General features: G+C 40.2%; 1 protein-coding gene across 1 annotated transcript in view; it reads left to right on the forward strand.

The window, feature by feature from the left end:
• The window catches only part of RASGEF1C (RasGEF domain family member 1C), an 80,795-nt gene extending 73,400 nt beyond the window's left edge, over positions 1-7,395 (forward strand). Inside the window, exon 14 of the mRNA XM_055812639.1 lies at positions 375-7,395. Within this exon, the coding sequence (XP_055668614.1) occupies positions 375-399 (25 nt within the window). The 3' untranslated portion in view covers positions 400-7,395. The remainder of the gene's footprint in view (positions 1-374) is intronic.
• Positions 7,396-12,137: the final 4,742 nt, after the last annotated feature.

Consider the following 12,137-nt stretch of genomic DNA (forward strand, 5'->3'; position numbering starts at 1 on the left):
GTCAAAGCTTGTAAAGTGCTGGCATTATTCATTAAAACAGTCCTTTTTCATTTAGGACTAATCTACAGAGCTGAGGCTGCACTGATAAAAGCTAATTGTAATCTCAAATTACCCACCATTTAAAGAATACCCTCCACTTGTGCATTTATACAGTGCTGTACGCATGCAAAAGAAGCCTGGTGTAGATGAAAAATGCCCTAGATTAACTGGATCTTCCTAGACTTTACATCTCATAACAAGAGATGTACGTGTAACGGTTTGGTGTAAGTGAGAACCTGGAGAGAGTGATTTAAAAAACAAACAAACAAAACCACACCTTTATATTTGCTGGGGTTTTTTTTTTCCTTCATTGTTCTTATGTTTTGAATTTACAGATCCACTATTTTAGGAAAGACTTGAAGATTAAGAGGTTATTGCAGTAGGTCAAGGAAAAGAATCCGCAAAGATTTTGCACTACTGATTCCAAAGATGCCTGTTTGGGATTTAGACAATTTTTTTGTTTGAGTTTTTGTTGGGTTTTTTGACTGCCTAACATGATGGATGAACTGGATTCATCCACCGCAATCAACAGAACTGTGCGCACAATGACGCTTTTCTAACTATAAGACATAGGAAGGACAAACAGACTATTTGTGGCTGTGCCCAAACTGCGTCAGGATCACTGTAACTTTTGCCTCTGAAGGAGAACAGAAGAAAATCAGGAGCGTGGAGAACCATGGTACTGCAAAAGAGAATGGAAAAGTATAAAAAAGGGAAAGCAAAAAACATGCACGAAAATGTCAGAAGCAGGTGTTTCAGGCAGCGGCTCTTTAAACCCTCTGAGGATTGCAAAAGTAAATCAAACACAGACACAGCAGCAATCTGGTTAATTGCTGAATGAAGAAAGAAGAACTTAATCTTACATGAGCAGTCCCCCAGCCTTGTTGAACAAAGCACTGACTGCTACAGGTATAAGCTTCCAGCAGATGAAAACTGACATTGCTCACTCATATGTATACATGTATGTCACACACAGACCACATCAGCATGGGACAGTCGTACCAACCCCTTGAATTTTTACAGAGAATAATCTGAAGTATGACTATTGCTTAGTTAATTCTTCCCACCACTGTTGTTGCTTTTCTTACTGTGAATCTTGGCAGATCTGAGGAGGGCCCAGTGTAGGCGGTATCACGTAAAGACCCACCACCACCCCATCTACAGCTGAACTGAAGAAGCAAGTGACTCTGGACTCAGCTTACCTCTATTTAATGTATGTAGTGTATTCCCTAATTTTCTTGATGCTGAGATGCATCTTTTAGAGGGTTTTATCACCCTTCAAGAAAAAAAAATACTGCATTACCATCAGGTTCCCGTTAATACAGTACCGTTTATTTTGCAACATGATACTTAAGAGGGTAGGAAGGGGGGAGGGGTGGGTAATTGCTCTGAATTTGGGAACTACATGGTATGCTTTAAAAAGACAAAGGGTTTCAGACTAGAGTGAATGCACTAAAGAATTTGTTTTTTGTGAGTAGATAGCCATTTTTCTCTTTTTTTATTTTTAGGATCTAAACCGTGTTCGCCATTTCCTTACAGGTAATATGAAGTAGGGACTATGTCTTGTGTTTAAAATTGTACAATAATTAAGGTGCTATTGTAACACATATTAAATGATAATGAACTATATGGATATTAGATTCAAAACTAAGCCCTAACAGTAGACTAATCGTTTGTATGTGGAAGGAATGTTCCTACCTGCCCTAGAAAAAGCCTGAAAAAGCTTAAGTGAAACCTAAATGCCACACAGTATTGAACTTTGCATTTCATTGCTGACCTGATGCTGGCCTTTTCAGATGGTCCAGTCTTTCTCTGCCTACAACAGAAGGATGTCACCCTTTCTTTGAGATCAGTAATAGTTTTATTTCAATACAGAGGGATTCCAGGTGGCTTCAGTGTTTTGAAAAATTAGGCTAATCACAAAACCTGGCTGTGTTGGGTTATGCATTTAGCTAGAAAACTGGAACTGTTCCTGCCCTCGGCCAGGCCTCAGAAGGTATCCATGCCTGAGTGAGTTGTTGAAATGTAAGGCATTGGTGAGCTCGTGTTTGAGAGCAGCTCCGACAGCTGAGCTGGTCCGGGAGTGCAGCAGCCTGGGACAGGCAGTATGTGATATACTAAAGGTTTGTAGTGTCTGCAGTGCAGGTCTTATGTTGGGTTATGATCTATGGAAACCTCTGCAGTCTGGGTCATGGCTGCCCAGAATCCACTGCTTTTGCAGCTGCTGAGATGAGGACAGCTTCTTCTAGATTTGCATCTGCAGGGGCTTGAGGCAGAACTTCAGTTCTCCTTTTTTTATAGGTCTATCGGCACATAAATTCAAGCAGGGAGAACATAAAAATAGCATGTATTTATTCAAGCTTTGTATGGAAGAACTAAGTGTAAGGATGGCGCAACATCATTCCAGCCAGGGAATGATCACTCTGCTGGTAGTACTGTTAATATGCTGTTTGTTAATTTTTGTACACGAACTGAGAGCTATACAGAGAAACATATACATAGCCGTTCCTTCAAGCAGAACCATTTCCAAAATGATGTCATTAAAAGCCTGTTAAATTCCAACCAAATCCAGAGCAATAACCATAAACATATCTACAACAATGCTAATGCTTAAGTGTTTTTGCTAAATGGTCATTTTTTTTCTTAACGACTGCATCTTTTTAACAGGCTTAGTGTGACTTCATTGTGGATTTTTTTTTTTTTATTATTTATCTGAAACCTGTTGTAGGTGGATGGGCCCTTTCTTAAACCCTGCTTTTTAAAATGCAAATCCTCACTCCTTTTCTAATGAGCCAACAGAAGCTGGTAGAGCTGACATTATAACACCCTGAAGATGAATCAAAATGTGATTTCTCATGATAATACTTTATTCTTGGGCACCTTCCATGAATTTAGGCAATTTTGTAAGTATGAGTTAAATTAGATCTCATAAAGTTTATCACTGTTGCAAACTAAACCACTTTCATAGTTCAAAACTTTCAAACCTTAGTGCTTAAAACAGAAGCATAAAGGTCAGATTTAGGTAGGTGTTAAGGGCTTAGTGGGACTGTCAGAAGCACTGAATTATCTTTAAGCCTTTATGTAGTCACACATTTAAAAGGTCTTTTTTTCAGAAGTGCTAAACATCCTCATCTCTTGGTGAAAACTGAGGTAGTTACTGTTTTATAGGGGGGTGTGGCATATTGATCTGTAGTATTCGATCTCCAGAGATGCTGTCTCCTCTTTGCAAAATGACTTGGAGATGAGAGTACAGAGCAACTTAAATGAGAAGACAGCGCTTTTAAAAAACAGATTTTTAGGAACCATAGCTTGTCTTCACATAATTTTGTAGCTAAAATCCTATTGATTTAAATAGAAACAATGTAAGCCTTAAGTTACAGCTGTCGGTTGCATTTGTAATTCATATTTGGCCTAACTAGGGTATACAGCTCCAGACAGAGTGGTTAGAGCCCTTGCTTCACCAACGGGTTTTACAAAGCGTGAGTACAACTGAAAACAAAGGGTGACAATTTGGGGAAGAGGTTTCTTCCAAAGATGTATTAACATTACACGAAAACAGGGAAAAGCACCTCCAGTAATTAATGTTTTCTTGCTATAAATGTGTAAAGAACTCCTACCATGCTGAAAAGAAAGCAGTATCACTTAACACCAAGCACTAAGGTCACTATAAGGCACATAGTCGTTAGACTAACATCTAGACAAATTACTGGTAGTAATGTCATGGCTTTCTAATTCCACTCTTTTCCATGAATATGCCTCCCTGACAGCTGCTTGAACTAATACCACACAGAGAACAGAGTGAAACTAGACCGATAGTGTTAGTATCAAAACCCTAAGGTAGTAAGATGTGAATATATGATAACAGAGTCTTTCAGAAGCATTAACTTAGCTTCTGTGTATACAGCAATATTTTAAAAGACCCAAATACATGAAATCACTCTTATCTTCTCTAGTGTAACCACAGTGGTAGCAAAAGTCCTGTTTTTTAATTTCTTGAGCGTGCCATTCTGCAACGTGGGGCAAGATAAAAAGCCCAGTGAAAAAAGATGAGGGAATTGTGTGCCTTTAGCTTGTGTTGAAGTCAGTAGATGAACTTGCTCAATGCCTTTCAAAAGGCACTTAACCATACAATCTTGCCTTCAATTTCACATCAGCATCGATCACATTACCTAATTAATGGTGGACGGATATAGGTCTGCTGGGCGTGACTGAATCTTGAGGGCAAAAACCTCTTGAAATGAGTGTGGTGCACAAGAACCCTGTGCACCCCAGAGCACACTGAGCTGGCATGTCGATGCCCTCTCTGTCAGGCGGTTAACACAGTCCAGGTAACGCGGCTGGCTGGAAGCTCCCTGCCTACGTAGGGGGCTGCAGATCTGGAAGCAAACTAATCCCAGCCACTGCTGAGATGGCACTTGGACAAAGTGTGGACACAGCTGCTAAAGCACTTCAAATAAGAAACAATTTAAGCATAGAGAGATATTTTTTCTCATCTTGAAAATACTTTATGATATGGTCAGTGGTGAGTGAATCACTCAAAATCAAGCCAGTCCCTTACTGATACCTTGGTTACTTTGTCATGTTTTGTTGCAATAGTTTACGCACCTCTTATTAAAGCACATGAGCACTGGCTCGCATGTGACTGTAAATCCAGCTTAGAACACAGCTCAGATTACTGAACATGTAAATGGAGTTATTAATAAAAAGACATGTTAGTAGAAGAGATAGTTCTGCATATCAGTGTAAAAATGTTACATAGTTAACAGTATTTGACCTAACAATGACTGTGTTCCATAGAATGAGACTGAACCCAAGCACAGCGACGTGCCAGAGGAAAAACTCCAGTTGATTTTGATGGGTTTTGGAGCAGTCCTGCAATTATGAACTATAGTACCATTTTAAGTTATTCATAAGGATTAAATCACGTTGACAACCAGTCAATTGGCTTTTCTTTTGGGCCAGGTGCAACTCTCAGATGGGCAGGTGCATTTAATAGTGTGAAAATCCAGCCCTACCAAAAGGTTTGTTTGACATTGTTGAAGTTTCAGCAGCAATTCAAGGACTAAATCTGATCCAATGAATTTATTTGCATCTGAGAGCAAAATTTGACTTTCTGCCTTTAAGAGCCTTTTTTTTCTTTTTAGATTGGTAGAGATTAGCCTTAGTGTCTCAGGTGTCTCTCATTGGAAATCAAAATCCCTTTGATTGTGAGCTGATTATTTCCATTGTTGTAATTACAGAATGAGATTAGGGAGTAAACAAGGAAACTTGTGACAAAGGGAAAGCCCCTTTGTCACTACTCAGAGGCTCAGCTGTGGGCCAAAGACCTTCTTTTCTTTTGTCGTCTTTAACATTGTGTGTCGAGTGAAATGACCTCGGTGGTTGGTGCAGGGCATTACGGAGCTGTGGCTGGGGAACAGCGCGCGCATATCATGTCCCTGTGGCAGCACGCACACTAGCAGGGGGGTGCAGAGGTGGTTAATCATCCTGTACAAAGCCGACATGCAAGTTCATATCAGTCTTTCATGATATGATGCATATCTTGCATATGATGCAAGAGGCCTGCACTCTTTCATTTCTGATGCTGGGACACATCCCTTAGAAAAGGTAGGAAGTTCTTGGAAGCTCACCTGGAGCAAAGCCTACTTCCTTATCCATCTGACAGAATGGTTACAAGATCCTTTGAACTATAAGAGGTTCCTCTAGAGCAGGGGTCCTCAAACTACGGCCTGCAGGCCAGATACAGCCCCCCAGGGTCCTCAATCCGGCCCCCGGTATTTACAGAACCCCACCACCACCACCCCGCCAGGGGTTGGGGGGGGGGAAACCAAGCAGCCACAGATGACTGCCTGCCACTTCATCTGCGTGCCGGCCCCCTGGTTAAAAAGTTTGAGGATCCCTGCTCTAAAGGACTTCAACAGTGAAGAATTTGTTAGGTACTTGACAGAGATTTTAAGATATACTTAAAAAAAATTATGAGAAATACCTTGATGGTTGTTAACTTCCATTTTTCACAGCGTAGCAGCAGAGTGGACCAAGATAGCTGTGCATATATCCCTGTTAATATCAATGGCAGCTGGGCAGGGTAAGGCAGGAGAACACACAGTGAAATACTGACACAGAAATCTTTACCAATACTTTTTATTTTGATATTGGATATGTTGGGATGAAAGCATGCTGCCTTAGAGTGTGTCCCTTTCCCTGCAACCACTGTTGGCTGCTCTGTGGAGCAGCTGAGCTCTGAGCTGAGCAGAGGCAGAAAACAAGTTACTTTTTTTGATGGAACAGATCAGGAGGCTCATCTGTTTTGTATTAATTTATTTTAAAATTCTTTTTGCATATTTTCAGATATGCAAAAAAATACATTAAGCTAATGCTCATAACAAGGCATCACATCCTGCATTCGTACATTATGCAAGGTGTAGGTAAGAAGCTAATAGGTTGTATGGGTGGTGTTTCATACGCTGCACAGGTGCAAAACACTGAAACTCAGGCTATAACCTCAGCTACAGAAAAAAGCTAAGTATGAGTAACTCCTGCCCAGATGCCCTGTCCTGCACTGGGGCCAGACGCAGGCTGTAATGCTGTAAATTCAGAGCAGCTTAGACTGCTCGCTCTTCCCTTGATGCCTTTCCCTCCCCAGAAGCGGTATTTTGCTTCATAAGCAGCTCTTGCAGAATGCCATAGGAACATTTTTCTAGTTCTCTGCCATACCAAGGGCTGTATAGTCGTGCTCCAGAGCTGTCAGAACAGAACAGGAGTCCTTCTGCCTTCATCCCTGTGGCCCTAAAACTGCCAACCCAGACTAATGCTGCAGTACAGCAATGTTCCCAGGCCTTCCTGAATGCAGAAGACTTACGAGTTCAGAGCTCATGAGTCCTGTAAGTTAAATATCTGTACAGGAAACTTCCTTCTAAAAGGTGCAAGGCCCCTTTAATGGATTTGTGACCAGAAAGTTCCATAGTCCGGCTACTTCTCAGAGAAATGTGACTTCCTCGGTGAACAATTACTGGTCAGTACTACATTACTGCTTTCATTATTTAATTATGCTTCTAAAATTCCAGTCTTTTTGAAACAGCTAAACATGTGGTGGTGATGTCTTGATATTTGTCCCATGGGTAAGAGTTGAGAAAACAGGAGGTATAGTCCGGACAGTTGACATCATTCGTATTTCTATAACAGCCCAAGTTGGGTTATCGCTTACAGTCTGTCCTCGCCTTGAGCTAGAAGGAATTTTCTAATAGAATCCTTCTAATTATTAATACTTAGTGAAAGATGCGCGCACAGAACTATTAAATTCAAGTGTTTCAAGATACGAGTCTTACAAATGTACAAGTACTTCCCTTAGGAGTCTGTCTGTAAAAACACCATTGCTAGTATGCAACACAGATGGAAAATAAATTATCCTCTGGGTTTCAGAACTCTTAGCAAGTGTTCATCAGCTTGTAAAGGTGAGAAATCAGATTTTAAGATTTTTTTTCACTTTTAGTGACAGTGCCAGCTGTCTTAAACCTAAACTCCAAGAACATACTATTCTAAAACATTTAGTCACAGACCTAAAAGCACAGAGTAAAAGTGGGTAATCAGAACTTGTCCTTATATTCAGACTGAGAAATTCAAAGGTTGAATGACAGGCCCCAGGGTCACCTGGGAAGCGCATCCTTTGAAAAAATTACCCCATAAAGATATCCAGGTTTTGATTTTCTTCTGGTGTAACCCCTTTTTACAACTGTGCTTATTAGAAAAATGGGAACTAAATTATTGTTTTCGTTTTCAAAAAAATTAAGCTAGGAAATAAATATGGATTACAAGACTGGTATATACTGATCATGTGAGTGATAATAATGAGGAGCTGTGCTTTTCCTGTATCTTTTTCTTTAAATTGAACAATTTCATGTTATGATTAGCATTTTCAGGTCAAATTGAAATCCATCTACCATCCATAATACTCAAACGATGTAGCTTTGTTAGAAGTCCTCAGAACAAATATTGACACTTTATTAATTGCACAGGCAGGAAACAGTGAAGTTACTTGAAAGTGGCTGTTATGATTTTGTGACTGTACATAGATCTTGCAAAATGTTAATGGTAATATGCATACTGTACCCCACATAAACACTGCAAGAATAGCATGGTCATTGTTACGCTTTATAGCTGTTGTGGAAAATGTCTTAACCTGCATTCATGATTATAGTGCCCATCCTATTCCCATGCCTTTTTATACAGTTGTGGTAAGATTGTTATGGAATTTTTTTGTCAGTCATGTTCGAGCTAACTTACCTATGTATAGAATTTATATATTAAATCCCCCTAATTTATACTGTGTTTTAACAGTTTGCCTGAACTGTCTGGTTTCTAAATTTTGTAATGTGAGTGTCAAATAAGAATAATAAGTAAAAAAAAAAAAAAGGCTCGGCTGTGTGGATTTTGTTCTTCAGTTTTATTCATAGCGGAGATTTCAACAACTAAAAATCTACAGAATAGGCTGTAAAGAAACTCGCATTGCTTTGAAACTCAAAAAATACAAAGATGTCCCTGACTCTGCACGGCAAGTCATGAATATGCATGTAGGCACAAAAGTACCTGTGGTTTCTGCTGCCCTTTTTGTTTCCACGTTACAGCTTCTCTCTTCATCCTCACACATTCAGAACACACTGCAAAGAAACGAGACAAAAATTCCCTTAGCTTCCATAGTATTTTCCCAAATAGAAGGCATAGACTCAACACTTTTTCATAATGAGAGGAAAAAGCTCGGACTGAGACTGAGCCTTTTTAGTCTGTTCCTATAAAACTGGTGCAACTGATGTTTAAATGTGTTCTTTTTATTATTTGTATTGCAGTAAACAGTTTCTACTGAGACGAGGGACCCATTTCACTAAAAATGTACAGCAAGAGATATCCTTGCCTCAAGTTACTTAAAATTCTTCTAAATAAAGATGAAAGAGGCTCAGAGGCGAAACTTGTGTGTAGGTGTAAGTGGTGGAGTTTGCTTGATGTAACATTCGGCTTCTGCACCACGTTGCCCCTGTGCTACTCAGCACAGCCTGCTTCTGCCTGCTGTTACCAAGTGAGGACTTTGCTCCATGTAAGTATTGTCACTGACTCCTAAGTTTCCAGAAGTGAAGTGCAACCTCCTTTCTCATCACAGTGTCCTTACTGATGGTGTTGGAGCTCTTGCCAAAAGGGACTGTTACGTCACCTGGCTGAATTTCCCATAAATGCTGGCTTATTCAGGCTTCCCACTGTCAAGCCCGAGTCTTTATTAGGCTAAAACATTTCGATCCTCAGAAGGCTCAGTTGTGCCCCAGAGTGAGAAAACTCCAAGTTTCAACCCTCCCGGTGAGCCTCGCAATAAAAGGGAGCAGATCGTGTCAGTTCAGCCCACGGTGATCCCAGCTGGATGATCACAGCGGGTATTTTTACTGGAGTAAAAACCAGTCTAAACACTGGAAAGAAAACATCTTGCCTTAGTGGCAACCTGCCAGCCGTTGAGGGCATGTTGTTTCAATTGCCCTTAATATCTTAATACAATGTACGAACATGCTGAGGGCAGCGTAGGCCGTGCCAGTCTGCCACCAGCCAGAGCTCAAAGAGAACCACGGTTTGATTTGGCCACAACTTTTCATGAATGCACATGTGAATAAACACAAGTGCCCACGCTCACATACAGTTTCTGGGTCACTGCTTTTCTAAGAAAAATTCTGGTTACTCATTAACAAGGAAAATGTGTCCCTGAGCCATACACGTATCTTGTTCTTTTTGACCTAGCTGAATATGTGCATTTTTCTATGCTACTGCATTATTGGCAAAAAAAAAAACAAACAAACAAAAAAAACAACCAAAACCAATAGATCTATTTTAAATTTGTCCTTTTCAAAAAAAAACTCCCATGGAGTGGAAACGCTACTATCAGTAGGTTCTCGCTTTGCCTTTCTGCTGATCCACCCATCCAAGCTTCTGTTATCTCTTTGAATTTACATATGCCACAACAATCTAGGACACTGGCTCCCTTGATCAGTAGTTATAGTGATTTGTGAAATGAATAATATATTTTCTCTGATACATCTTAGAAATGCTCCTGGTGGGTTTTCCATCCTCATTCAGTTCAGTCCCTTATAAACAGACGCTGCTGTCAGTACTGTCCCTGAGCTCCCAAGCAAAGCTACAGCTGGTACCACCCAATCGAGGGGGTCTACAAAACACTCTCCATCAGTATAAAAACTAAACCGTGGAACTGCAGAAATCCGTAATAACTAAAGGCAAAGCACAACTGCTAATCAACCACCCTCTGACACAAAACAGAGGGAGGACAAACAAAACCAATACATCTTTTAATTAAGAGAAAGCAAGCACAGCACAACACTGGAAGTACTGAAAGCCAGAAATTTTTGGCTCTGCTGTTGAGTCTTTCTGAGACTTTGGGCAAGGCAGGCAACCCCTGCTTTAAATTTTGTATTCCCAACAATGAGAAAAATAAATGAGATTTACGTCTCCTGGTTAGCTGCTGTGAGGATGGATCACCTACTGTTGCAAAGCAGTTGAAAGAGGGACCGTCCAAAACTGCATTTTGAAGCAAATGTTTTGAATGCAGCTTTTCGTACATGCACAAATGTGTCCCACCAGGATAATTACACTGAATTGTAACATATTCTGCTGTACAAAGCAATCTTAAAACAGTCACATTGCGTTGCTCTCCACAAGTTGTGCATACATTTGGTGTTGTAAAGTCTAATTAAACAAGGAAATACCTCATATAAACAAAAAAATACCACAGTGCTTGACAGCAGAAGCAGCTGTAACTACACTCAAATGAGTTTCCTTCCCAGTTTTGTAAAACTAGATTTCTGTCATTTGATTCTTCACTGTTAGATCATTTCAATCTTAAGAATGGCCATTTCTAGAAGGGCTGTTGCTTTGTTTGCACTACATAACCTGGTCATGGCCAGTGAATTTCTCCTGACTTTAGCCTTCTCTGAGATAACCACTTAAATTTCATCTGATATTCCTCTACCGCTGGGCCTCCACTGCCACCTCCTGAACAGGAAAGAAAATTAACCGCTTTCAATATGGCTCTCCTTCTGAATGGCTGTAGAGGTATTTTTGAAAGCACTTTGTTCAGCACGAAGACCAACAGCTGAAACTGCTTTGTGATCTGTCTGTGGAGGCAACTTCCTATAAAATCTGCTATAAGGCTTTCGCTTCAGAAGGAAATTTCTTTCGTTTACGTATGTTTGACGTGAAGGTGGCACAACCTTTATACACCACTTTTCTTCTTCAAAAAGGTTCAAAATGAAAAGCTAATTATTCTTAACTTCTGATAGATTTGTTCCTCTTTCAATTGTTCAGCTAGAAATCTTTAACTGAAAATGATAAATTTTTACTAGCTCTCATTCGCTGCATTTTCATAATGAACAATAGTTATTTCCACCCTTTCTATTCCAGGCTGAAGATCCTTCTTCCTGACAGGAAAACCAAAACCACAATTTTCCTGCTTCAAGGTTGCCAGTTCTGATAGCCTCTTCAGCATTAGCTTATTTTTTCCCATTAAACGGGACTTCCCCAAATTGTCCCAGAGCTGTTATACGCTGCTGGAGGGGCTGTCATTTGTTTATATTGGAAGACAAAAATAGCAAAGGTAAGACATAGTAAAACCCTAAAAGAGGCAGTGAGGCAAGGAAGGCAGACAATGTGATCCTGTCATACCCCATCTTCCCTGCTCTGCTAGGGATACTAGCCACCGGTTTGTCCTCTGCCTTTCAGCAAGAAACTTTCTATAAAATCCCATTTACCCTTCCTAGACATTCCTCTTGGAATAAGAAATCAGTGAGAAACTGGAATTATCTGGTACAGCTGGCTAGTGTCAGGCCAATGGATATTTTCGGCATGTTCACAATGCTTCTGCAGGCATGTTCACGTGTGCATGCTCACTGTCTGTATATATAATTTTATCCCGCTTTTTTCTGCTGCATGTGATCTGAGAGAATTCCTCAGGCAGGGGATGTTTCAGTGGATATTGGGAAAACTCAACACTTTGCAGATGTTCTCCCTAGTTTTATAAATAATAACCAATCATTTACATGCTAAATGAGAAACAGTAA

This window comes from Falco peregrinus, chromosome 8 (genome assembly GCF_023634155.1).
Source record: "Falco peregrinus isolate bFalPer1 chromosome 8, bFalPer1.pri, whole genome shotgun sequence".
NCBI classification, from domain to species: domain Eukaryota; kingdom Metazoa; phylum Chordata; class Aves; order Falconiformes; family Falconidae; genus Falco; species Falco peregrinus.